General features: G+C 32.3%; 2 protein-coding genes and 1 pseudogene across 2 annotated transcripts; 1 reads left to right on the top strand and 2 right to left on the bottom strand.

Annotated features, from left to right (window-relative positions):
• The first annotated feature begins 668 nt into the window (after nt 1-668).
• Nucleotides 669-8337, top strand: LOC145139761 (staphylococcal-like nuclease CAN1; annotated as a pseudogene).
• A 615-nt stretch (nt 8338-8952) lies between these two features.
• LOC145140718 (uncharacterized) lies at nt 8953-11490 on the bottom strand. The gene is made up of 2 exons (XM_079074125.1): nt 11378-11490; nt 8953-10783 (listed from the first exon to the last, which is right to left on the bottom strand). Exon 2 carries the CDS (start codon nt 10649-10651, stop codon nt 9146-9148), a length of 1506 nt encoding a protein of 501 aa, XP_078930251.1. The 5' UTR covers nt 10652-10783; nt 11378-11490; the 3' UTR covers nt 8953-9145.
• Nucleotides 11491-13816: 2326 nt separating this feature from the next.
• On the bottom strand, nt 13817-16850 carry LOC145137851 (alpha-soluble NSF attachment protein-like). The gene is made up of 9 exons (XM_079071992.1): nt 16659-16850; nt 15912-15961; nt 15761-15833; nt 15538-15617; nt 15308-15459; nt 15044-15203; nt 14914-14961; nt 14732-14812; nt 13817-14133 (listed from the first exon to the last, which is right to left on the bottom strand). The coding sequence occupies exons 1-9, from the start codon at nt 16801-16803 to the stop codon at nt 14053-14055; spliced, it is 870 nt and encodes a 289-aa protein (XP_078928118.1). The 5' UTR covers nt 16804-16850; the 3' UTR covers nt 13817-14052.
• Between the last annotated feature and the right edge of the window lie 11021 nt (nt 16851-27871).

Genomic DNA, 27871 nt, shown 5'->3' with positions numbered 1-27871 from the left:
GGGAATACGTACTATCTTTTCATAGCATAAGAGCTCTGCGTGGTTCTTTGACAACCAATCCATGCCGAGAATAATATCAAAGTTGGGCAAGGAAATAGGAATCAGATTAGTAAGGAAATTATAGCCTTCAATTTATATGACACAATCCCTATAGACTTTATCAGCAAGTAATGATATATTTCCCCCAGTATCTACATGAAATGGTTGCGCGAGTGCATAGCAAGCAATTTGAAAGGAATGCGCAAATTCATGAGACACAAAAGAATCTGAGGCACCAGAATCAAATAAAATGTGAGCAGGTCTAGAGTTGACAAGAAATGTACCCGTCACAACATTCGGGTCCTCGCGTGCCTCCTCTGTGGTAATCTGGAATTCACGGCCCTTTGCTTTTGGCACCTCCTCCTTTTTAGTTGGAGTATTCTTTGCTTGTTGAACAGGAGCTTGACTTCTCGCCGGTTGTTGAACAGAAGCTTGACTTCCTGTCATTTGACTAGTAAGAGTAGGGCAAAAACGCTTTTTGTGGCCAGCAACACCACAAGCAAAGCATGTAACATTCTTCATCAGACAAACAGACTTCATGTGGCCTACTTCTCCACATCCATAACAGATCATTGATCCTTTTTCTAATCTGCATTCGCCCGAATGATTCTTTCCACAATTTCGACACGATGGCGATTGAAGAGAAAAAGATTGCGACCTACCGCGGCCACGAGGGGCATTTTGAGTTTGTACTTGTTTACCAGGTTCAGTTCGAATAGATTGAGCTGGTGGAATAGAGGAAACAGGAGCAGTTCGATCAATACGTGGATGCTTCGGAACAGAAAGAGTGGCACCACGTATTTCTAAGTCATGCTCTCGCTTTTGATCATACTCAACAGCTTTTTCAAATGACAGAACACCCCGATTAGCCACGAAATCGCGGATTTCATACCGTAGTCCATCCAAAAATAACTGAATTTTATCATCTTAAGTTGGAATATACTTTGTAGCAAACTGTGCTTTTTGATTGAATTGAGTTTCATAATCAATCACAGTCATTCCTCCTTGTTTAAGCTCGAGGAATTTTTTCTCCAATCTCCTCCTCATGTCCAGAGGACAATACTTCCCTAGCAAACGAGTTTTAAACATTTTCCAGGATAAATTTTCCTGGTCAAACCCGTTGAGAGCTTCATATGTTGCTTCCCACCAGACCAATGCTTCTCTGATGAGCATTGCAGAAGCATAATTAGCTTTGTCTTCATATCCACATGAGAAATATGAAACACCTTCTCTGTGTTCTGAATCCAAGTTAGAACAACTATGGGAATAAGGACACCAGAAAACTCTGTAGCACCACTACTCTTGAAAGTTTTGAATGAGGGGCGTCTCCTCTCTCCTTTTGAAGATTCTCCGGTGACTTTCTATTTTCCTTTATCACCATTCTTTTTGTGTTCTTCGAGAGTCTGCCGAATAACACCAGTAAGTTTACCCAAGAGTCGCTCCTCACGAGGGGACGCTGGAGTATTTACTTCATCAGGAAGAGGATCTCCACCCACTTCTGGTGTATGGCTACCTTCCTGTTCAGCCATTCTTCTGCAATATGGAGTAACATTGTATTTTAGAATATTAGGGTTTATCATTACCTAATACTTTACTTAAGTCTTTCCTAAGGTTTGTATCCATATACTTACAATGAATCCGTTCATATATTGAACTTCTGACGGTTTAAGTCTAAATACCAATCCGTGGAATTTAGTTCACTTAAACTACTGCTCTGATACCATGATTGAAAGAACCTAACTTTCGTATTTCTGAAAATTGTTACTCCAAAACATGCTACATGCATATTCATAAAAACAATATTTTACATTGATAAAGTGATTACAAACGACTGGATACAAACCGACTATTACAAAATGTTATATATTACACAACTACCCAGGATACTATACTTTTTATACATACATGATCCCTAAATACAAAAGTAATATTATAACTATTCTAAACCTTCCAACAGTATACGACTATACTGGTTACTTATCTCCTGCAATTGTTAAAGATTGAGAGGGTAAGCGGTGACGCTTAGTGAGTTCAATAATAGATACAATATAACGTTATACCATATATATATATATATATATATATATATATATATATATATATATATATGGTATAATATATATATATATATACTTCAATATGGCAGAAGCAAAGAGGAACAAGGAACAACAAAGGCATATGTGAATCATGTGACAAGCTTTCCATATCAATCAATGATTTGATTCAAAAATATACAATCAATGAGACATAACAATTTCCATACTAGATATACATCAATAAAGCTTCGGCCCAAATGGCACAGAAGACATACAATTTCTGATTAAACATTTTGGTAGATTTCAGGCTTTCAGCCCTGTCTAACCTTCTGCCAATGCCATAGAATAGAAGTCATTCTCTTACGAGACATGCTCTACATGGCCAGAGGCTACATACCAATACCACTGTGAATCTAAGTCCTTTCACTGATCACATGGCCAAAGGTATAGCTTTGCTATCATAAATAGCGGAAATAATAACAACGGAAAAGCACATAGCACATATAAGACATAACATGTAATTGTTCCTATATATTGAACTCACCGTGAATTAACTGGAGGTTAAAATAGTAATTTGGGCAGCACTTCGTTACTATAATTAGCTTTCTTAAAAACTGGGCCTTGCGAGGGTTGCGAGGGTTGAGCTTCAAACCGAAAAGATAAATTTCTCGGGGCCTTCGGGCACTTCGGAACGTATTTCGGGTGTTGGGTATGATCCCGGGGCTTCGGGGGAAGTTGGAATGGCTTAAAAATGGGTTTAGGAGTGAAAATGTGAGAATTTTCCAAATCTACCCGGGAGGTCTCGCACCTCCCTTTATATAGGGGAGGCTTCGGATCCGAAGAGAGGAGAAGCGAGCACGTGGCTCGCATGCAAGTGGGACACGAGGCGGGGCTCGGAAGGCGCCAGCGCTAAGCCACGCGTCGGATCAGGAGAAGACGGCGTCTCTTATGCAAGGAGAGGGTGACGCGCGTCGGGCACTGGGCATCTTTGTGTGCCAGGTGACGTGGTCGGATAAGGTCCATGCGATTTTTCTCGGTTTTCGGGTTTTTCTCGATTTTTGTGTCCCAAACTTATAAAATCCATAACTTTCGCATATGAGCTCCGTTTTTGACGTTCTTTATATGCACGCGTAGGTGAAATTATGCTATATAACTTTCGTTTAGACTCTGTTGGCTAATTTTGACTTTATTTTTAATATTATTATTTTTAACAGACCGGGACAGGAAAATCCGTTAAAAATTCGAAACTTCTTCATCCGATGTTCGTTTTCGTCTGTCTTTTTACCGTTGTACTACTATTGACGAGACCTTCGATTCTCGTTTAGGTTGCGTCGGCTAAAAATCACTCGATCTTTATTTCGAGTTTTTAGCTGTCTACTGCTATTCCGAAACTTAGAAAAATCAAAACTTCCTCATACGAAGTCAGATTTGGACGTTCTTTTTATGAAAATTCTCGGTTTAACAAATACTACGAATTTCATTTAGACCACCAAGGCTAAAAAGTAGTTTATCAAAAACTCACTTTTTACGTCATTCGACGTCGTGCCGGTTTTGTCGCGGATCTTCGATTGGTCATAACTTCTTCGTTATAACTCGGATTTCGATGAGGTTTTCGCCTAAATGTTTCTAACGAAATTATCTACAACTTTCAATAATAAAATTCTATTTATTTCAAATTTTATATTTTCGTTAAATTTCAACATTTTCCTTTTGATTGGAATCTCATAAGACTTCCAATATTTTCCGAGTGATTCTAAACATAGTTTTACTTCATTTCTTAGTAAAAATCATCTGTTAGAAGTCAATACTCAAATTTCATATAATATTTCATAATATTATTTATTACAAAACACGATAACTAAACGTGTATGTTACAATATATATATATATATATATATATATATATATATATATATATATATATATATATATATATATATATATATAGAGAGAGAGAGAGAGAGAAAGAAAGAGAAAGAGAGAGAAAGAGAGTTAGGATCATATATAACAATCAAATATTGTGTGAATGAATGTACGACGAATTCTGGGCCAATCATTTGATATAGGTATAATTGAAATTTTAATTCTTAAATAATTATGATAAAAAAGTAAATTAATTAATAACCCATTAAAGTAGGTATATCAGTTTCACACTCTATAAGAATACCACTATCGTCTTCATCCCACCCCATCACCATCAACATTTGAACACCCTCGACCACCAAATGCCGCCACCATTTGTCGCTTCCTTCAACCACCAAACGCCACCTTCGTCGTTGTCGCCTACAATCAACAAAGTTAGGATTGCCCCTCGCTTACCTGCTTACCTCCTCATATTAACAAAGCTTTTTAATTAGTCTCCTTATTGTTTTCATCTCCTGTTCTCGCTTCTGCCCTAAAATCGACCATCACCCCTCATATTTCCATCCTCATATTTTTAAGGAACGGATCTTCTAGAGAGGAATAGATCATCAGACAAAGGAACTGATCAAGTGCCAAAGGAACGGATTGTGTATAAGGGGGTTTGGAGCACATGGAAGGAGTTTTGAGCACTTGGAAGAGGTTTGGAGCAGATAAAAGGGATATGGATCAACAAGGGGTCCTTGTTGAGCCACATGATGAAGAGATGGGTCAAGAGGGATGCTCTTGAGCCATCTTGTTTTCTTGTTGAGCCATGCATGGCCTTGTTGAGCCATGCATGTGCCTATTGTTCATGGTGATGTTGTTGCTCCAAGATTGATGTTGTGCGTCATACTTGATGCTCTTGTACCATTTAGATCCATGTTGCGCCAACTAGGGTTGTTGTTGAGCCATGAAGAAGCTATTGCGCCATCATGGATCATCTTGGTACATGATGCGCCATATTGATTCCTTTGTGGTGCCATGTTGATCCAAGTATGCCTAAAAGATGATAATGATCAAGAATGTTCCAGAAGATTCTACATGGCGTATTGTGATTGGTTGACACCATTCATGGGCCTATGGGCCAATAGGCTTGCCCATTAGGGTTTTAGGTCTGATCCCTCAAGTATAAATAGGGATGCATGCTAGGTCATTTTTTGTATCTTGAATTCTAGAGTGATAGGCGAATTTCTATGTAATTGTACTTGTAACCTCTGTGTTGAGAGCTCTAAAATAAAGAATACTTCCCTCCTGCCCGTGGACGTAGGTCACCTTGACCGAACCACGTAAATACTATGTCTTGTGTGCTTTTGGTTTTGCTAGTTATCCGATTTACTTCCTAACACATACAATCCTATGTGTGCATGCAACCTTAATTGAAGATCTTCGTTTTCTCTAATTAAACATACAATAATGAACAACAAAGTATAAACCCTAGATCCCTAGTGTATAACCAAAATTCACATAATAAAGGGTTATGAAACATACCTTTAAGATTGTTATTGTAAACAATCTTGAATCCTTGCTTGAAAGACCTTTGGTAGCAAGCGCCACAAGTGTCGCGCCTCTAATGGTTCACAAACAAATTCAAGCAACCAATGAATACTATACAAAGAGAGTAGTGGAAGATAAATTTCGGCCCTTAGGCTCTTGGAGGAGTCATAGCCGAAATCTAACTCTAAGGAGGGTTTATATAGGTGTTAGGAAGGTATTGGATAAGGCATGTGTATCCAAGATAACCCTAATCCCTTAACTTCCTCCCTAAGGCATCCAAGGCACCTTAGAGCCCAAGGAAACCCTAGGAGCATCTAGAATTCGTTCCCCCTACTATAGGGAGGTTCTAGAATTGCCCAATGTTCAACTATTGAACATTGTTACCTTTAGTCCCTGCATTTTCAATTAATTTTTTAATCCCAAAATTAATTCCAAATTAATTTCTGATTAAATATTAATTGAACAATAAGATTTCTAATTAATATATTATTTTCATAATACATTAATAAATCATTTATTTTGATTTCTAATTAATTTATTAACCAAGTAATAAATTAATAATTCATTCTTCTCTCCCTAACAGTTATCATATTCAATTGTCAGGTTTGAAGGCAACCCAAAAGGACTGTGCTACTATCAATTCAAGTTTATACCAATTATAGTTATGGGCTTAGACACCTAATCCAACATTACCATGAAAATCTATGGTTCAAGCCCATCAAGCAAAGCCCAACGATAAAGGCCCAAAATCACCAAATTTGGACTGGGTCGTACGCTCGGCGTACCAACTGGTACGTGCAACGTACGCAATCAAATCAGGGAAGGATCGTGACTAAGGTGCAGTACGCACGGCGTATTGGGAATTACGCCCAACTTACGCACCCCTAAGGCAAAAATCATGCTAAGGTCTTAGTGCCTTAAGACCCTACGACCAAAATTCAGATATGAGCTTAATAAGACCCCAAAGGCCATAAAGTTGCAAATTTTATGCCTTTGCATGGCTACAAGAAGCGCAACACTAAAAACCTAGCTTACTCAAACCTTTTCTACACCAAAATCTTGCATGAGGAGAAATCAAGATCCAAGTTTGCATTTTTATGACTTAAAATGCCTTAAAAAGCCTGGACACCTTAAAGGCTTTGGAGTACCTTATACTCACCAAGCTCTTGGTTTTGGGGAAAAGAATGAAAATTAAGGCTTAACTAAGATCTAAAGAAGCATTAGCCAAGTTTGGAGCTTTATACCTCCATATGGTGCATAATGAAGAGAAGATGTTGGATCCAAAGTCTTGAGAGCAAAGCCTACTCCTTGAAGGTCCTTCTCTATAAATAAAGAAGCACACTACTCACTCCAAAAGCTCATAATGCTCAAAATGAACTATGGTTTGCAAGGAGGGTCGATCTTAGGATGGAGGCTGATAAAGGGAAAGGTCTTGGGGCTATAATGGTGCTTAAATAGTGCACAAACCCTAAATATTAAGAATTTGGTCTGAACCACATACGCCCGACGTACCGGAGTACGCGCAACATACTGGTGCGGCCACAATACGTCCAGCGTACCAAGGTGTACACCTAGCGTACACGAACAACACCTAAAAGTCATGGATTTTGACATTTCGGACCCTTCTTGCAACAATTCATAACTCAAGGGTCCAAAAGCAAACCTGGAAAAAATAGATGTTACACTAGAACTCCTATCCATCATAAACCAATAGCACATAGCAGTTTCATTTCTCTTTTGAAAGGGTTTAATATCATTCTATGGTCTCCCACTTTCGCACTCACTAGTTGAAGTCACCGTCGGGGATGCTCCATTGCTTGTCGACGATCTCAAATTCGAATCACACACTTCCTAAGTGACACTGACATGACAATTATTGTCTAAACTTCTTATTAATTCTGAAAATTTTCATTTGATTTAAAAAGGTGAATGCAAGGGAAGTAGCGCATGTAAACATTGTAACAGTCTACATTAGCACCTCATATGCACGAAAGTCATCATGTATCCCACAACAGGTACACATGGCGACAGTTGAAAGCAACGAAGCATGGGCCCACAAGACTACACCAAAGCAGATGCATTGCACAAGCAAATCACGGTTTGACAATGACTTTTGCTCTTAATTGTGTTATGACACATGGCCGAAGAAATTCTAGCACAAAAGTATCGGATTTGTGTATTATAACATATATAAATAAACAAAAGTGTGTTGCTATTTTTTTCATTTACTCCTTTTTCTTATTAGGGCCTTATATAGCAATGGACATGGCTTTATATTTGAATAAAATTGCTATAATTGGTAGATTTTAAAAGTACAATGATGTGATAGAGAGAGATGAAACTAGACATTTCATGATTTTTTTTTCTATTTGGTGTAATATGAGTAAATGGAGGCAAGGGAATAGATGCACCAGAAAGTGCCATGCCTTATGGGAAGAAGCGAAAGATGAATTGGTGAAGATAATTAATGGGAAGTGTTTGAAAATGTTGATCTTTAATGAAGATCGTTATGGGCGTTTTGTTGGGGATATTTACTATAAAAGGTACATTTGTACAGGTAACTTTGCATCATAGAACCTAAAATTGTAAAGCAACCAAAATGGAAGATTGAATTCTATAGAAATTAATGTTGAAGAAAGGACTAGCATGGCACTACACCGCCTATGACAAAAGGCCAGAATTAGGGAAGTTAAGTTCACTTATGTGATTGTGTTAAGAAAAACAATGAGGCTTTTTGAGTTATGAAATGGGGGACTTGGTTTGATGATGTTAGTGGGAGAAAAATGTGGGAGCTAAGAAAATTTGGTTGTGGGCTTCATCAAATCCCGAAATGCCATGGGAATGGCGGAAGAATGGAATGGAATAACAACGAATGGAATGGAATAAACAAGACAATGGAATGAGTCGCTACATTCAACGATCATGTTTGGTTGGTTTGCTGTAGAAATTGAATGAATTTTCATATGAATTTTTTTTATCTTATTTGTAAATACAAAGTATAGTTTTTATACTATTCTATGTATAGTTTAATTATAATTAACGAGATTTAACTCACAAGGATAAAAATTTCAATAAAAGCTCATTAAACCCCAAATAAGTTATAATATAAAATTGTGACTTAATAAAAAAAAATGTGTCATTACAATTTACATACATAAAAATAGGTCATATCGCAATCTTTCGTTACCTTCCATGATGGAATTAAAAACACACACACACCCTAGATAAAGAATAAAAATTTTAAAAATAGGAGTCATATTCTTGTAGGAATAATCCATTTATTAGTAGGACAACAAACAATTTTCTTTTTTTTCATTCCTATGAAATGAACAATTCCATTCATCTCTTTCTCTATATTTCATTCATCAAATAGAAAATATCAAGATCTCCTAAAATTCCCTCTCTATATTTCTTTCACAAATAATCAAAAGAACAGTTGCAAATATAACCAAAGATGGATGAAAACATAAGTGCTTTTAATGTTATTATAAATTTGTAAATACCAAAATCTCAAATTTATATACATATAATTCAACAACGAAATGAATAGAAAAAATAAAATCATACAAAAATCTAAGATTCTAAAGGGAACTTCAAAAACACACTAATTTCAAAGAACAAATAATAACAAATTAACAATATTTAAACTAAGTTTGTTTGTGTTTTTTTTTTTTTTACGTGGAGTCTCTATGTATAAAGGATGGAATAGGTGGTTCTAGAGTTGAATCATTACCTCTTGAAGAAGAACCTTCTTCAATATTCGAACTCTTGTATTCGTGTAATAATGTGGTAGGACTAGGGGTAGATCGGTAATTTAACTGTTCTTCTCGAGGCAAAGGCGATATAGACATCTCACCCTCTGGTTTCCTATAAAACTTATTATCCAAAACATCATATTTATTTCCAGTCCTAACCTCCTGAGCAAGTGAACACCAACAACAACATAACCACAATACACAATCACTAACTCCCGGATTCCCACAACAAAAATCAGAAGAAGGCAAATTAAACCTTTTCCTCATTTGAATCCTCCAAAATCCACCATAAAGCAAACCAAATAAACACAAAAACACCCCTGTAATTCCCAAAATCTCCCTCACAATCTCATTCTCAATATTAACAGCAGCCAATGTAAATATCCAAAATGGAGCCAAACAAAAGAGAAGAAACGTTGTCATATGAACATACATATTTCCAAACCCTAGTCTCTCCATATTCCACCCAAAAACACAAAAACTACAAAACAATGAGAGGTATGCTAATGAGATATCCTCCCAAAAATCGAAAATACCCCCGCTCCATTTCGGGTTACTTTCACTTAACAAGAATCTTTTTTCAGACGATTGAATCCTTTTTTGGGATTCTTCGTCTGAAACATTGTTAGTGTCAGTGTCAGAGTCCTTTCCTAAAGGACTCATGACACTGTAAAGACCTGCAATTGCAGGGGCACTGATTGCTATGGAAACAGTCAGTGCTACTCCAATTGCAGGTCTTTCTGATCTTTTGTACCCAACATTGAGTCCACATAACGCGTATTGTGCGAAACAATTGAGGTTAAGTAGTGAAACAACAACCATCATGTGGGCCCATTCGTTGGGTTTGTAAGTTCCATTTTTGGAATATGAGTTTCTTAATTTGGAAATGTCTTGTGGTCTCCATTTTGATAAGAGTATGAGGTGATAGAGGCGATGAGGGTGTTGGTAGAGACACATGAGGGTAAAAAGGGCATTTAGAATTTGGTTGTTGACTTCGAACCATGTGTTTCTTTGGGATTTTTTTGGAAGGGCGTGGTTTAACATACCTGTCATAACAAGGAAGAGAATCGCTCCTGAAATAGCAACACAAATGATCCAAATGAAGAGAACCATGTTTATTGGATTTGAGATCCATTCTTTAGCCATGGTTTGAAGGGATTTCCAGTTGATTTTCTTGTTGAAAACCCTATGAACACTTCCTCGAAAAGTATGATTACATGAAGGTGCATTAACATCTTTCTCAGGGGCAAGACGTTGGAATTTTACACAAGGGGAGCCTTGTTTACCAAGTTTAAAGAAAGTTGACTTTTTATGACTATCATCATCTTGATTTTGATTTTGATTATGATCTTCACCAAGAAGTCCCTTTTGATGGAGTGGAGAAACAGAAGTCGTACATCTGTGCTCATTAGATTCATCATCCATTGAAGAGATTATATTGTGATCTGACTATTTTGACCTTTTGAATGTGGATTGCCCAATTTGCCCTTAAGTTGATATTCAAGTTCCTTGAGTATAATGGGCAAATGTGGCAGCGGTGTGCTGCACTTGCAGAGGCTGGAAAGAGACACATAATTTAGAGTCATTTTATATACAAAGAAAAATGAATACACAATTATGTCATTCCATGAATTGAAATTTGGAGGATTCATTTAGTTATCAGAGAGAAATTGACAACAGCATTCAGCTAATATCAAAAAACTAGAATTAGAAGTCTGTTCTTCTTAAATTTCTAGCAAATGAAATCTCACATCGATTCGTAACTCAAAAAACAGTTGGAATCGAACTAAGACACCAAAATTTCTTCATCGTTTAATTACTGCCTAATATTACGAGCTACTTGTGTAGATCGAACAAACTGCTAAATCTCAATACGCTAACAAGTTATATTGTTCTGAAACTACCGATCTAAAATCATGTCGATTTTGATTTTTGAATTACTGGAACCATGCACAGAACAAACACCGAGCAACAACAATACAATCTCCGCTAAAACCCTAGCATCTAATTCTTCTAACATGGTGAAAATTCACGAGCTCGATCAATAATTGAAATCATGTTAAAGCAGTCGAAGCATACATGTCTGTGTATGTTGCAAACATCAAAAAACAATACGAATTATTAAATTATGAGAAGGAAGTAGGAGCGTACCTGTAGGAGAAGATTAGTTGGAGTTGTTTTCTTCGCCATTGATATAGGATATTTGATAATAATACCTGTCACGGAGGGAAAACTGAATCTTATACGAAAGCACGAATGAAGACCGGGTATGTTGACTATGTCTACATATAAATATTCTTTGTGTGACTGTGCCCTTCGAGAAGATGACCAAATGGCGGAAAGGTGAGAAAAAGTAGCGGTCAAACGACAGCGTCTGACCGACTATTGTCTTTTTACAGAATCGATCCTCTTAGATCGAAGCAGCTACAAATATAAACTCTGAATTAACATGTATGACCTAAAGAGCCCATAAGAACAATTGAATAATTAAGTAGGGGGTTTATATGGTAAAATTGAGTGTTAACCCATTCTTTTAAGAAATTAGCCAAATTTTCAGGAATGGGTAATTAGGAGTGCTTCATGTAAATTCAAAAGTACTTTTCTAAGAAAAAAAATTCATTCTGAGTTGCAGGATTGCAGACAAAAAAAATATTATGGGATTTCAAAAATAACTCATAAATCAGATGAATAATTCTGGAATTTTGAAAAAATACTTTCTTTTTTACTAAAATCTAGCAAAAAGTTAAAAAGATAGAAAGATGGTGAGAATGAAACAATGAAGGCAGAGTTAAGGTTAGACCCATTCCGATTTTTTAGGTTGATATTTCCACAAACTCGCTTCGTGGGGTTTCGAGTACTTGTCGAGTATTCAGTCGAGTTGACCAACTTTTACAACAATGGGTACGGGTGAGCATTACGTGACTGAGGGGAAGTGGGATGGGTTGGGTTGGGGTGTCAGTTGAATTGTTTTAGGAAGTGGGGATTGGGTTGGGGTGACAGCTCCGAGAGGTGATGGAACATAATGAAGGTATGATGGGAGACACATCCAAGTAATTATCAAGAAAGTTATATAAGGGAGGATTAGATGGAGTTATGGAGAGGCACGGCGTTTTCATCAAAGTCAATGCATCTAGAAATAATTATCTTTCAAGGTTAGAAGGCACCAAAGCTCAAAATGGTTGTGTTGAGTTTTACAAAGGATTGTCGATCATGCAGTCGTGTTGAGACAGGGTCATGACATTTTAATAGGCCACACGGCCGTGTTGATTTTAGCTTATCTAGTAATATGCTCCGGTCACCATGAGAACTATTGTAATTACTTCCATAAAACATGTTTTTTTTATGCTTCAATTTCAAAAAGATTTATCGCGATTTTCTTTAGAAGATATTATCTTTTGAGTTAAAAATATATTTTCTTTTGATTGTAAGTAAAAATTAACATTTTATTTATTAAATTACTTGATATTTTTTTTTGGAAAAGAGGACAAGCCTCTAGCTAATTGTGATGATTTAGTCATTATATGTGGCTAAATCACGACAATTTCGTCATTAGAGTTTATCTTTTGAACTTTGTTTCAAGTACTTATACGGGAAGTGATTATGTTAGAGATCTTCTTGGACTTAATAAAGTTCATCAAGATTTAGAATCCTAATATAACTTTTAATTCTATATAATTAGAACAAGCAATTGTTGTTGTAAAATATATTTTAATTTCATTATAGATTCATATAATATAATTTAAGCATTTCGAACGACATAAGTATTTATTATACTTGGCATTTCCATCATCATCATTACAATATATATTTAGAACTACTAGAATTTAGAGTAGCATGTTAGGCTTAACCAATGAGCTGCATTTGTTCAAACAAATAAGAAGAGTTGTTAAACGGTCAAACACCTCATATCAATATGCATCATTCTTTGAAGGATCATTAAACATAATCACTAAAGATGATAAGCCGAATCTTATTAGAAGGTAACTCTAATGTTGGAATGTTTTTTATTCTCTAAATTTATATTTATCATATATCATGCTTACAACAGTAGTTTCTAAAATTAACCCCCTCCCCCATTGTTTCTCTCTTATTCACGTATCGATAACCTCCATGTTTGAACATCTTGACATAATTTGTTAATATGTATCCCTAAGGGCACGAACACTACTTCCATTCATACGAATCCTTGTGTGTTCAATTAGGTGTATATTTATCATTACGTTATTCTTTTTATTTGTTTGTCTCACACCCAACAAGCCTTCGAGTCAATTGTATGGAACTGTAGGATAAATCCCTTGCATGGAACTTTTACATGTTAATGGTTTTATTAAACATGGCTTATATCAAATGCTTATATCTATATCAATGGCCTAAACTCGTGGATTCATTGAGTGTAAGCTTACACTTGTTGGTGTGTATTATGTGATCTAGAAAGTAAGGAACACAAAATAAGAGCTAAGTAAATGGGTGCACTTAATGTATATTCACTCATTGCCATTGTTTTCGTTTATTATATAATTACTCACTCGATCTCAACATTAATCATTCATCATTTAGTTAACTAGGTAGTTAAAAACACAACAAATGGTATATAAAATTATGTTTGAATTGCATCAATTGATGTATCCATACAAAATTATGTCACCAATATTTGAGTAATATTGAGGTGTGACAAATCTCCCAATTGACAATCACATAAGCACAATATTAACAAGGCTACAATGAGGCCCAATACAAGGCAAGAAATTGTAAGCAATAATGAATTAACAAATCAAGTGAATATATTTGTTTTTTTTTTTTTTTTCTTTTAAGAAATATAAAGGGACTCAAGTAAGATCATCTTCCTCCAATTCCTTAGCCTTCAGCATGTCCTTTACTCTCAACAAAAGAGTTGTCTTCCATGCATCCTGTGTTGTTCACATATAACAAAATGATTGTAAGCATTTTTCTTCCCTGTAAAGCTTTTCATAGGGGCAAAAAAGTCATTTCATATAATAACTGAAGAAGAAGATGAAAAAACAGGGTCAAAATTGTCATTTTCATAATATTAAAGAATGAAATTAACTTAGACGATTAAAAGACTAGAAGCATGAAAAAAAAATTACTTTTCAAGGGCGAAAATTGTTAAAAAGGAACTACTGGAAATAATTTGTAAAAGTCAACAAACCATAGGGATGAAAAATGTAATTTACCAAATATAAAGTATCATAAGTCAAGATTCACAAAATGAAATACTAACAAGTAACAATAACTATGGATGTAACTATTTTTGGTTCTTGAAAAGTATGTTTTCATAGGGGCATAATGGTCATTTCCTGACATTAACTAATTAAGAAGACGAAAAAGAAAATGAACAATTTACCATACTTTCTATCATAAGTCTAGCAACAGCTAGGAATATAAGCAAATTTCGTTCCATCACAAGGGCAAAATGGTCATTTTCATAATATTAACAAATAAATAACACAAAACCTAACATGATGATAGAATAATCAGAAATATTACCAGCTTAGTTATGCTATCAAATTCCTTGATTGCATCAGTAAATTTCTCAATATCTTCCTCATCAATCGAAGCAGCCAATTCCTGCCATAGACAACAAAGATCCCATCAATACAAAAAAGACGAAAATACCCTCGACCTCATATATGGATTCCCACCTACACAAGGGTAATAAAGTAACTTACCGCGAGCAATCTGTATTCACGTGATCCTGAAAAAGTTGGATCCATATCCTACAAAAGGAAATACAGTGAAAATATCTCCAACCACAAAGGTAAATAATAATTAAAAAAAAAAAAAAATTCACTTTTTTACCTGATATTTGTCCAATGCATTTGTAATAGCAACAACATCTCCTTTACAGAGTTGACAAATTCCAGCATTCAGTAGATGCCCTTTAACTCCATACTTAAGCAGATTATTGTTCAGTGATTGCTTTGATATGTCTTCATAAATCTCAATTGCTTTCTGATATCTATCAGTAAAAATTAATCCTTGAATATAATTACTTATCACTTTACATAACTTGAGCATATTATATTTTGCTTTTAAAAAAGAAAAAGAAAAAGAAGGTTTTACTGTTGAAGTTCAGCAGCAAATTGTGCAATTTTGAGTCTGCATTGATTTGCAGAGCTGCTGACTTCTTCACCTTGATAAAGATCAGCTGCTTTATCATAGTAAGCCATTGATTTCTCCATGTTTTGTTCCTGTTCATATAACTCAGCTATTTCCTGCATAAAAACAAGAAATATTGTAATGGAAATGAAGACTTGTATTCAGTGAAAGAAAGAGATTCAGGAATTGTGTACCTTGCAGTATCTTGCAGACATGCCAAGCCTTCCAATTTCCATGAATATATCTAATGATTGCTCTAGGTTTTTTATGCACTCTGATAAGTTTCCAACAATATGAAAATAGACTTCTTTAAACTTTGATACAACTTGGATTGTAATTTGGAGGATAAAGAACAAAAGATTCCATATGGTTTATGAGTTTAGTAAAATCATGGATGGAAGCCGAAAAGATTAACACCTGTGCTGTTTGTTTTCTTATAGCAGTGTCCTGCATCAGCATAAGCATTAGCAGCTTCATGTTTGCTATCCAACTGTAAATAGAAAGGAATTATCAATGTAGGATTTTAGTGGATGCATGAAATTAGGGCTCGAAATTGTGAAGCGCTTACCTTCAGATAGCATTCAGCCAATTTGACATATACTGCTCCAGCTTGATCCCCTGAGAAATCATGTCTCGTGTTAGCGATGAATACATATGTTCGTAATCATGCCCAATTTATAGCAAAACCTCAACTGTGTATGTCTATCTCTAGATGCCGTTATATCATCAAGTAACGAGGTTTTCAATTTCACCCCCACTACATATTCAACCCTAATGATCTACACGTAATTGAATATAGATATGGAATCTATCTCGAGTTTTAAACAAATTTGCAGGACTTGTTTTGAATTTCGATGTAGTTTGAACAAAATTCGCTAAAAGCTTAAAGCCTTTATCAATTTTGAAGGTGAAACGAAACACATTTGACATTCAAAGTTATATTGTGATCATTGTGGTGGAACGAAGGAAGTGAAAAATAGACATTGTAAAGTTCTGTGAGAGAAAAAGAGAATTCAATCGAATAGTTTCCCGTTTGATGTTTACAATCATAAATTAATTAACTATAAAACGTCGTAAAACGGAAAAGGATAATCACGAATGTAATGCATCATGATGAAAACGTTAATCTCTCAATCAAAACGTCAATATCAGATCAATATGAAGATAGATCCTACAAACCTCAACGAACATAAATCATTCAGATGAAATTTTATATACATCAAAATCAAAACAAAAAACGAAATTAATAATACAATAAACTCAATCGAATCCATTACAATTAGATTGTTTGTTGGTGAGGGCATTGAAAACTTACAGGATTTTCCGAGTTTATAAAAATTGGCAGCTTTTTCAAATAAATCGGCAGCATCTTCATGCTTAGAACCGAAGAAAGCCCATCCGGTAAGCTTCTTCTCTGCTTGTTTTTCGAATTCTTCACCTTTCGCTATTTGATCAGCCATTCTTTGTCTCTCTGTTTCTCGGATGACACAGGGAGGGTTGCAAAATGAAAAGCTTAAAACGAGGGTGTGATATGTAAATTGGCGGTTTTGGTATTAATGGACAGTTCAGCCCTCTTCTTTCATCATATGTTTACTTTAGTACCTTAACTATTTATATTTTCCACAATTAACCATTTCATGATTGTCGAGATTGGACAATTTAATTGTATGCTCATCAAACTATGGTTATATTATGTGTAGTTTTATAAATGCAAAATCGTATGTGTGGTTGTGATGTTAAAAATGTTATATTTATGTTTAATTTTATTTGTATATTTAATGTTTTAAAGGTTTATAAATCGAGTTTTATGTAAATGCCGACAATTCTCGATGCAGCACGAAACTCCACACGAACTCGACATGCAAATAAATAGATTTGGGTTGGGTTTTCTAACACACCAACACTCAATCCTCGTAACACGTTTTATTATATGGATCTTGTTCGGGTTGACAAATAATTTTGTGGGTTGACCTGACAGCCTGTTTATTTTATCAGATTAAAAAAATAAATGAAAAAACATATTTATTAAACAAATGCGTAAAGGACTAATATGTAATTTCATACATAAGTAAACACAAGCAACTAAGCAAGCGTTTTCCTTAGCTTTCGGTTTCTTTCCCTTTGTTGGTTTGTCCTAAGCCTAAATCACACAGTCACGACTCAATACTCACGAATCAACTATTTAGCCATCAACGCTCAACGAACAATGATTCAACGTTAACGGCTCCGCTATCCATTCAACGCATCTATGGGTGACGCATAAACATAATGTGCACCCCTCTCTTTGGTCGTTGCTCCAGACCCTCACATTTGTATGTCTCTCTTTGGCTTCCATTCTCTCTATTTACTCTCTCTTTCTATGTGTATTTATGACCAACTCTTGATCCACGATATAAGTTTATTTTTGTTGACTTTAGTTATAAAAAGTTATACGAGTTCATCAAACTTAAATCTGGTTGAGGATGTCTTTTTTGCACTATATGATGAATACATGCAAGGTTCTACAAATTCACTAGTAGCATAAGAATCAATATCATCATACCTCATTCGTGAGGAAAATCATATTTTTATTATATTTGCTTTATAATGTTTAAGTTTTTAAATGTCCTATTTCGTTTTCATATTTTATCTATATATTTATCTATATCTATATCTGTATCTATATCTATATCTATATCTTTATCTTTATCCATATTTATATCTATATCTATCTATATCTATATCTATATCTATATTTATATCTATCTATATCTATATCTATCTATATCTATCTATCTATCTATCTATATATCTTATAAAGCTAGCATTTTTCCTTGAATCTCATGCGTTTGAAACTTCAAGACCATTTTTCCTTGAACCTCATGCATTTGAAACTTTCAAGACTATTCAACTTATACAATTAATTTATGATTAATTGAAATATTGTGATTTGTAACTCTTAAAACTCTTCAAATCATGCTATTTAATTGACGAGTTAAATGAAATATTTAGCCTATATAAGAAATTTTTAGATTACATATTGCACGTATGTCAACACCAAATGATAGATTATATTTGTAGGGTTTGAAGAGTTATGTGAGGGGTTCCATGGATGTAAGAAATCAATTGCAACTTTTCCAAATATAAATTCATGTAAACTCAAATTAGGTGCATGTAAAGTTTTAGATATTAACCAATGTTCAAATTTAGGTATGTTTGTAAAGGTATACTTGAGGTCATTTTTTAAGTTTATGTATTATGTATATTTCTATAATCACAGGATGATGAAGTGGGATTGATAATTACTTCTCATGAGCTTTTGGTAAATCAACCATCAAACTATATATCAGTTAGAGCAATTAACTTTGTTAACATGTATCTATCTTTATGTTGTCTCTCTCTTTTTTTATGTTAAGAAAATATATTTTATGTACAAGAGAACATTATTCAACATGTATTTTATGATATGTATATACTATGTTAGTTTCTATTGCTTATTTTGTTGTAAATAACATCGATGGAGTTTTTTTTTATAATTGATTTTGATGAAAGGAGTTTATAATTATTATTCCAAATTATTGGTGATAATGACGAATTAGAACGAATGATTTTTAATATGATATGACTTTATTATAAAAATGAATTCTTTATATCCTACCAAAAATTATATGAATGTACCCAATTTTAAATGTTTGTATAGTAATAAAAATAAATTATCTTATTACATTTGTAAATTTCCTTTTTCTATATTCGTTCTTTATCGTAAAAGAAAATTAAAATAAATAAAATATTAATATTTTCATAAGAAAATATAAGTGATAAAAATATACTTCAAGTGCAACACTCCACCTCCCCTAACTCACTTTTAACATATTCTTTTTAAGATTGGTTGCAGTACATAACAATTATTATAGTTTTGAAATTCAAATCACCATTTTATTTGGACCGTTCATTCTCTTCCAATATTTCATAGCTTTAAGGAAAAAAAAAATGAAAGTACAATAAAAAAATATGATAGTTTTTTCAAATATAATAATAAAAAATTTCAAATAAGTAGTTTTTATTTAGTAAAAAGTAATAATTGTTTAAAATAACGTAAAACTAAAGAATAAATTATATTATATTAAAAAACTTATTGTTATTTGAAATAATAATAATAATAATAATAATATAGGAAATAAAAAATATTCAAATAAATTATTTATAAATTAGTTAAAAATACCTATAGTTTAAAATAATTTTAAATCAAAAACTTTATTCAATTTGATTTAAACACAACTTTTTATATCTTTCTTATCGTATACTTAAAATTGTTATAATATTAGTTACAACTTAGTATAAAAATTATTATTTCAATGATAAATACTTATAATATTTGTTTTTATAACATATAATTGTTAATATTTATATTACATTATTGGACACAAATCAAGAGTTTAAAACTCTCACTACAACTCAATTGTTTTTTTTTATTTAAATGTAATTATGATTTCAAATTTAATGTAATTTGCCTTTATATTTTCCACTACATTCAAAGTTTTTTTTTAACTTATGGTTATTAATGTGCAATGGTTTTTTTATTTTCCACTTATTTATTATACACATTGTAGCTATATTAGTACTATATAAATAAGTTTTGATTAAAAAAATCATATGTTTGAAAAGATTTATGATTCAAAATGAAAGAGTTGAAAAAAATAAGTTTTGTCGCATCAGTGGTTATTTCAACACAAATTATTTATAATAATGTTTCTATATATCAAATGTATGTTGATTTCTTAATATTCATTTTGAATGATTTATAAGTGTTTAATAAGTTTTGTTTGATGTAAATGTTATTATGTTGTAGTGTTTTTATTTTATTAAAAGCTATAGTGTTTTTCATATTATTTGTTATTTGTTTTATATACAAATCGGCATACATTTTATATATAATTTTCACAACTTCTAACGTTCTATAATATCATCAAAAGTTGTAGTATTTATTTTATCATACGACTTTAAAACGGTATATAAAATCATTAATTAATAGTCGAAATAACTAATGATATAAATTTATTAAAATTAATAAAACTAATATGTTAACAATAGAGTTTGTTTTGTTATTGACATTGATTTTACATGTATAAATATGAATGAATGCCACATTCATTTGAAACTCTCATGATGCATTTTACTCAAACCATACTCATTTGAAACCTCTTATTTGAATGAATGCCACTCAAAAGTCTTTTAATAATGATTTACCATTCAAAGGTTTATAACTTAGATAAGATGTTTAATAACCAATTAATGGATAGTCTACTATAAAAGGTCAATCTTTTTTAGTAGACACACAAATATCAATCACATACAAAATTCACAAATAAAACAAGTCTAAAGGTTTTTGTGTTGGTTTGAGGGCTTTGGAACATTTTTCAAGCCATTTATTATGTTAAAGTTTTTAATTTGTAAGTGGGTTATGTACTAATTCTTTTTTTTCCTTGGTTTAAGTATTATTTTAAAACAATCATTGTATGTTGTGGTTGAAATTTTTAATGTAAATTATATTAGATTAATGTTATCGATCATATGTTATGGAATGTGATATAGATAATATTTAATTAAATATTATATATATGTTTGTATGTTTGTGTTGCTTCAAAGCAATAATTAAGTCTCTTTTAAAATGCAAATTGTCTATCTTATTACTTTATATTTTAGTATATGTTTTACATTTGAAGTATAATAATAAGTGTTTTTTAAAATTTTTCTTTCACTTATTATTAATAATAAGTGTTTTTAAAATTAACGAACAATAGTTATAAATAATAAAATCAATTTATAAAAATCATGGATATGTCATATTATCCATGCAAGTCTCTTTTGAAATGCAAATTATCAATCTTATCAATTTATTATGTAGTATATGTTTCATATTTGAATAATACTATTAAGTGTTTCTTAAAAGTCTTCTTTAACTTATTAATAATAATAAGTAGTTTAAAATTAATGAACAATCATTTTAAATAATAATAACATCAAATTATAAATTACATAACGTTAGCTACAAATAAAGTGTATTTTAAATTAAGATCATTAATGAAATTAGAAAATAATTGTATAAGTAAAAATTTAAATTAATCAATCATAACAATTGTTAAAAATAATACTAAATAGATAATTATATTTAATTTTGTTAATGAGGAAGGTGGGTTGATGTACATGATTATTATTGTTAAAAATAGTTGAGATTATATATATATATATATATATATATATATATATATATATATATATATATAAATTTATATATAAATTAGTGTAAAAATATTATGTCAAAGTTAATTTCAATAACATAACCATTATAAACATATATATTTCAATATTCTAATAATATATTTTTAACTTGCGTCGTGTAACGCGCGGGAATTCGTCTAGTATCTTATAAAGCAAACATTTTTTCTTGAATCTCATGCATTTGAAACTCTCAAGACTATTCAACTTATATAATTTAATTTATTATTAATTAAAATGTTGTGATTTGTAACTTCCAAAACTCTTCAAATCATACTATTTAATTGTTGGGTTAAATTTAATATTTAGCATATATAAGATCATTGTAGCTTACATATAGTATGTATGTCAACACAAAATGATAGATTTTATTGGTAGAGTTTGAAGAGTTACGCGAGTGGTTCCGTCGATGTAAGAGAGCAGTTGTAACTTTTCCAAATGTAAATAGAAGTAAATGCAAATTTGGTGCATGTAAAGTTTTATACATTAACCAAGCTTCAAATTTGGGTATACTCGAAACAATTTTGTTTAATTTTATGTGTGATGGATCTTTTTGTAATCACAAGATGATGAAGTGAGATTGATAATTACTTCTCATGAGCTTTTGGTAAATCAACATTTAAGCTATTTAAATGTTATAACAATTAACTTTGTTAACATGTATGTATCTTTATGTCATTCTTCTCATTTATGTTAAGACAATCTATTTTTCTGTCCAAGAGAACATTATTCAAAATGTATTTTATGCTATTAGTACTATATTAGTTTCTATCGTTTATTTTGTTATAAATAACATCGATAGAACTTTTGATAATTGATTTTGATAAAAGGAGTTTACAATTATTATTTCAAATTGTTGGTGAGAATGACGAATTTGAACGAACGATTTTAAATATGATATGACTTTATTGTTGAAAACCAAAGATTATTTATGTGTTATAAAAATACATTTATTATGTTCTCGCAAATTTTATATGTATTTATTCCATTTTTAAAATTTTTTTATAGTAATAAAAATAAGTACTGTATTATATCTTATTACATTAGTCAATTTCCTTTTTCCTATTCGTTCTTCACCCAAGACTATTCAACATATATAATTTGAACCTCATGCATTTGAAACTCCCAAGACTAATCAACTTATATAATTTAATTTATGATTAATTGAAATGCTGTGATTTGTAACTTCCAAACTCTTCAAATCATGCTATTTAATTTATGGGTTAAATGAAATATTTAGCCTATATAAGAACATTGGAGCTTGCATAATGCATGTATGTCAACACAAAATGATAGATTATATTTGTAGAGTTTGAAGAGTTATGTGAGTGGTTCCATGGATGTAGGAGAGCAATTGCAACTTTTCAAAATGTAAATGGAAGTAAATACAAATTTGGTGCATGTAAAGTTTTATATATTAACCAAGCTTCAAATTTGGGTATTTATGTGACGGTATACTTGAGACATTTTTCTATTTTTATGTGTTATAGATCTTTTTATAATAAAAAGAGAATGAAGTGAGACTGATAATTACTTCTCATGAGCTTTTGGTAAATCAACATTTAAGCTATTTATTAGTTAGAGCAATTAACTTTGTTAACATGTATGTATCTTCATGGCGTCTTTCTCTTTTACGTTAAGATAATCTATTTTTCTGTCCAATAGAACATTATTCAACATGTATTTTATGTTATTAGTTATATATTATGTTAGTTTCTATTGTTTATTTTTTTGTAAATAACATCGATAGAACTTTTGATAATTGATTTTGATAAAAAGAGTTTACAATTATTATTCCAAATTGGTGATGATAATGACGAATTAGAAGGAATAATTTTAAATATGATATGGCGTTATTGTTGAAAACCAAGGATTATTTATGTGTTATAAAAATACATTCATTATGTGTTACATTAGTCAATTTAATTTTTTCTATTCGTTCTTCACCGTAAAGTTAAAGTAAAAAACTAAAGAAAATATTAATACTTTTATAAGAAAATATAAGTGAAAAAATATACTTCATGTGTAATACTCTCCACTCCCTAACCCACTCTTAACATGTTTTTTTTAAAGATTCTTCTTAGTACATAACAATTACTATAACTTTGAATTTTAAATCACTATTTTACTTGGACCCTTCATTCCCTTCCAACATATCATAGATTTAAGGACAGAAGTAAAAGTACAATACTAAAGTATGATAACTTTTTTTAAATATAATAATGAAATTTTTTCAAACAAATAGTTTTTAATTAAGTAAAAATAATAATAGTTTAAAATAACCTAAAACTACAAAGTAGATTATATTATATTAAAAAATAATTGGTATTTTAAATAATAATAATAATAATAATAATAATAATAATAATAAAATATAACATACACGTTTTGAAATCGTCTTTTACGTAAATAATATTATGCAATATTATGTGATATTGAGTATTGAGTTCTAACAGATAGTTTTTAATAGAAATGAAGTAAAACTATGTTTAGAATCAATCGGAAAATATTGGAAGTCTTATGAGATTCCAATCAAAAGACAAATATCGAAATTTAATGAAAATATAAAATTTGAAATGAGTAGAATTTTATTATTAAAAATTGTTGATAATTTCATTAGAAGCATTTAGGCGCAAACCTCATCGAAATCCGAGTTATAACGAAGAAGTTATGACCAATCGAAGATCCGCGACAAAACCGGCACGGCGCCGAATGACGTAAAAAGTGAGTTTTTGATAAACTACTTTTTAGCCTTAGTAATCTAAATGAAAGTCGTAGTATTTGTTAAACCGAGAATTTTGATAAAAAGAACGCCAAAATCTGACTTCGTATGAGGAAGTTATGATTTTTCTAAGTTTCAGCTTAGCAGTAGACAGCTAAAAACTCGAATTTTAGATCGCGTGATTTTTAGCCGACACAACCTAAACGAGAATTTTAGATCGCTTGATTCTCCAATGCGCGTCAGACGAAAACGGACGTCCGACGTTGCTTCGTGGCTCGCTCCGTCGCTGTCGCGTGTCCGGTGACTCTCCCTTCCTTCGGCCGAACCTTGCATCTCCCCTCCTATAAATAGAAGGCTGCTAGCCTTCCCGAGTAATTTTGGAAAATTGCCAATTTTGACCCCTAAATCAATATTTTAGCTATTTTGACTTCCCCCGAAGCCCCGAAATCATTTCCAACACCCGAAAGACACCCCGAAGTGCCCGAGAAGCCCGAGAAATTTATCTTTTCGGTTTGAAGCTCTACCTTCGCAGAGCCCGGTTTTCAATAAATCTTCCGGATTTCAACGAAGGAAGTTATATTTAGAGCCGAAGTGCTGCCTAATTTACTATTTTAACCCCTGGTTATTTCACGATGAGTTTAATATATAGGAACAATTTTATGTTATGTGTTATATGTGCTATGTGCTTTTCAGTGTTATTATTCTGGGTTATTTTCCCGTGTTATTTTTATCCATGCTATTTATGATAGCAAAGCTATACCTTTAACCATGTGATCAGTGAAAGGACTTAGATTCACGGTGGTACTGGTACGTAGCCTCTGGCCATGTAGAGCATGTCTCCGTAAGAGAATGACTTCTATTCTATGGCATTGACAGATGGTTAGACAGGGCTATAAGCCTGAAATCTACCGAAATGTTTAAATCAGAAAGTGTATGTCTTCTGTGCCAGTTGGGCCGAAGCTTTATTGATGTATATCAAGTATAGAAATTGTCATGTCTCATTGATCGTATATCTTCGAATCAAATCATTGATTGATATGGAAAGTTTGTCACATGATTCACATATGCCTTTGTTGTTCCTTGTTCCTCTTTGCTTCTGCCATATTGAAGTATATATATGGCATAACGTTATATGGTATCTATTATTGAACTCACTAAGCGTCACCGCTTACCCCTCTCAATGTTTAACAATTGCAGGCAATAAGCAACCAGTATAGTTATATACTGATAGAAGATTTTGAATAGTTTGAAACTATTGTATATAGTAATCATGTATGTATAACTTATAGTATCCTGGGAAGTTATGTAACATATAAAAATTTATAATAGTCGGTTTGTATCCAGTCTTATGTAAACAAGTTATCAATGTAAAATATTGTTTTTATGAATATGCAAGTAGCATGTTTTGGGGTAACAATTGTCGAGTATGAAAGTTTGGGTCTTTCAGAAATATGAAAGTTTAGAAAAGGGTTCTTTCAATCATGGTATCATAGCACTAGTTTAGTGAACTAAATATCACGGATTGGTATTTAGACTTAAACCGTCTAACGTTCAATATATGAACGGAGTCATTTGTAAGTATATGGATACAAACAATAGGAAAGATTTAAGTGGGGTATTGGGTAGTGATAAACCCTAGTATTCTACAATATTAAGTTACTTCAAAATTTTCAGAAAATTAGTTTAAGTGAACTAGGAATTTTGAGAATTTCTAGACTTAAACATGAATTGTTAAGTGATAATGATACGATGTGTGTCAAGTATACTTTAGGTTGAATACCTAAATGGACAAGCACTAGAATATTAGAGGAGATATGCCTTATATTCTAATATGTGCTAAATAATAAATAAATATAGCATGCCTTAGGTTGCTTACCTATATTGCTATTACTTGAGAAAATTTAAGGTCTGTTACCGACCATAGTATGGAAGAGGAAATTTTATGTATTCCAGATTTAAAAAAAATTATGTATTAGAACTGATATGAAGCTTTTTGAAGTGATAAAAAGACTTATGATAATTGGTATCGATAATTTTATAGATAAACGATCGAGGGACATCGTAAAATAATATTTATCAATTGATATCGTAAATAGTGTATTAATACCTATAGAGTGGTGTTGTACATTCAAACTATGTTTAATGAAATAATAACACCGTTGGAAGAATGTTGTGTATTCGAAGTACATTCGGACGAGATGAATGTTTTGGCATAACTGATGAAGTTGTTCCACCGCTGTCCAGAATGAAGCAATAATTGCTTATAGAGTAGAAAGAACCGAAGATGGTGATAAATACTTCGACAATATCGAAACTGATGTAGTATGCAGTTCGAGTAGTAATCCTATACAAGATGTTCAGACTTAGTATTTAATAATACTGAACGACTTCTATCACATCCTTATGGAAATTCCATTGTGTGTTAAACCGACTTTAACATACATGATTAGGATGGTGAAATAGGTTATTTGGTTGTGAAAAGGCTAAGTGGCTTACTTGTTAGAGTAAGGTAGAGTACTTAGTTGAAGAAGATATACACTCATATTATTATATGAGAAGAGATGTTGTAGTTAGGAATGACAGAGAATCAAGTTGAAGCTAGTAGAACATGCTGAGATGCAACTATAATACAGATTTCCTAGGATGGATTCCTATGAAGTAGACTTGAAAGAAGACTAACTCATATACAGAAATGAACAAATGTACATGGTGACTTGCATGAATTAGAAGATGATGCAGATAGTTAAAGACCGTTTGTCTCCACGATACTAGAGTAAATTCTGGTATAGTGTGTATTGCAAAGTAGACACTACCCGAGAAAGAATTTATATGAAGAATTAGAAGTAAAATTTCTATCGACCTATGAAAAAGTATTAGGATATACTAAATCGAGCATATACATGAGAAGAATCTTAGAAGGCGAGTATAGGAAATATAAGATATGTTTGATAGAAATGTGAAATCCCTAATTGAGTCTACGAGAAATTGTCATAAGTACTTGATTGAACACATTCATGTGTGATAAGTTGCTTTGTGATTTTGAATGGTGACTTGGAAACTGCGAGACAATACTTGGGACGAGTATGAGTAGGTGTGAATAGTAGTAGAGGCCTATACTACTGGAAGCACATGACTCACACTTGGATCAGGGAAAGTCACAAGGTTACTAAGAAGCTAATAATTGATTCTGTTCTTGTTCAAGTATGTCATTACCTTTGTTTCGGTGATGACTAAGGAGACGATTTCCATTCGAACCTTAGTGGTCATAAAGAATCGAGTCCGATTAGTATAAATCCGCGAAAGGAGTTGATTGGTTCAGAGAACCATGTCTTGTATAGTGACGAAACTTCAGTAGGAGTATTGAAGAAGTAGATGGTCGAGGTAGTCGATAGAAATATAACGATCTTCATTAAAGGATTGAGCAATCATTAGCTAGAGATGTTACTTGCTATGCATGTGGTGTTACTGGCCACAAGAAACGTTTATGCCCTACTCTTACTAGTCAAATGGCAGGGAGTCAAGTTTCTGTTCAACAATCAAAGAGTACTCAA

Source organism: Lactuca virosa, chromosome 9, assembly GCF_052849685.1.
Source record: "Lactuca virosa cultivar CGN04683 chromosome 9, Lactuca_virosa_CGN04683_v6, whole genome shotgun sequence".
Classification (NCBI taxonomy): domain Eukaryota; kingdom Viridiplantae; phylum Streptophyta; class Magnoliopsida; order Asterales; family Asteraceae; genus Lactuca; species Lactuca virosa.
The sequence above is the reverse complement of the archived record's forward strand: the minus strand, read 5'-3'. Positions and strand labels throughout refer to the sequence as shown.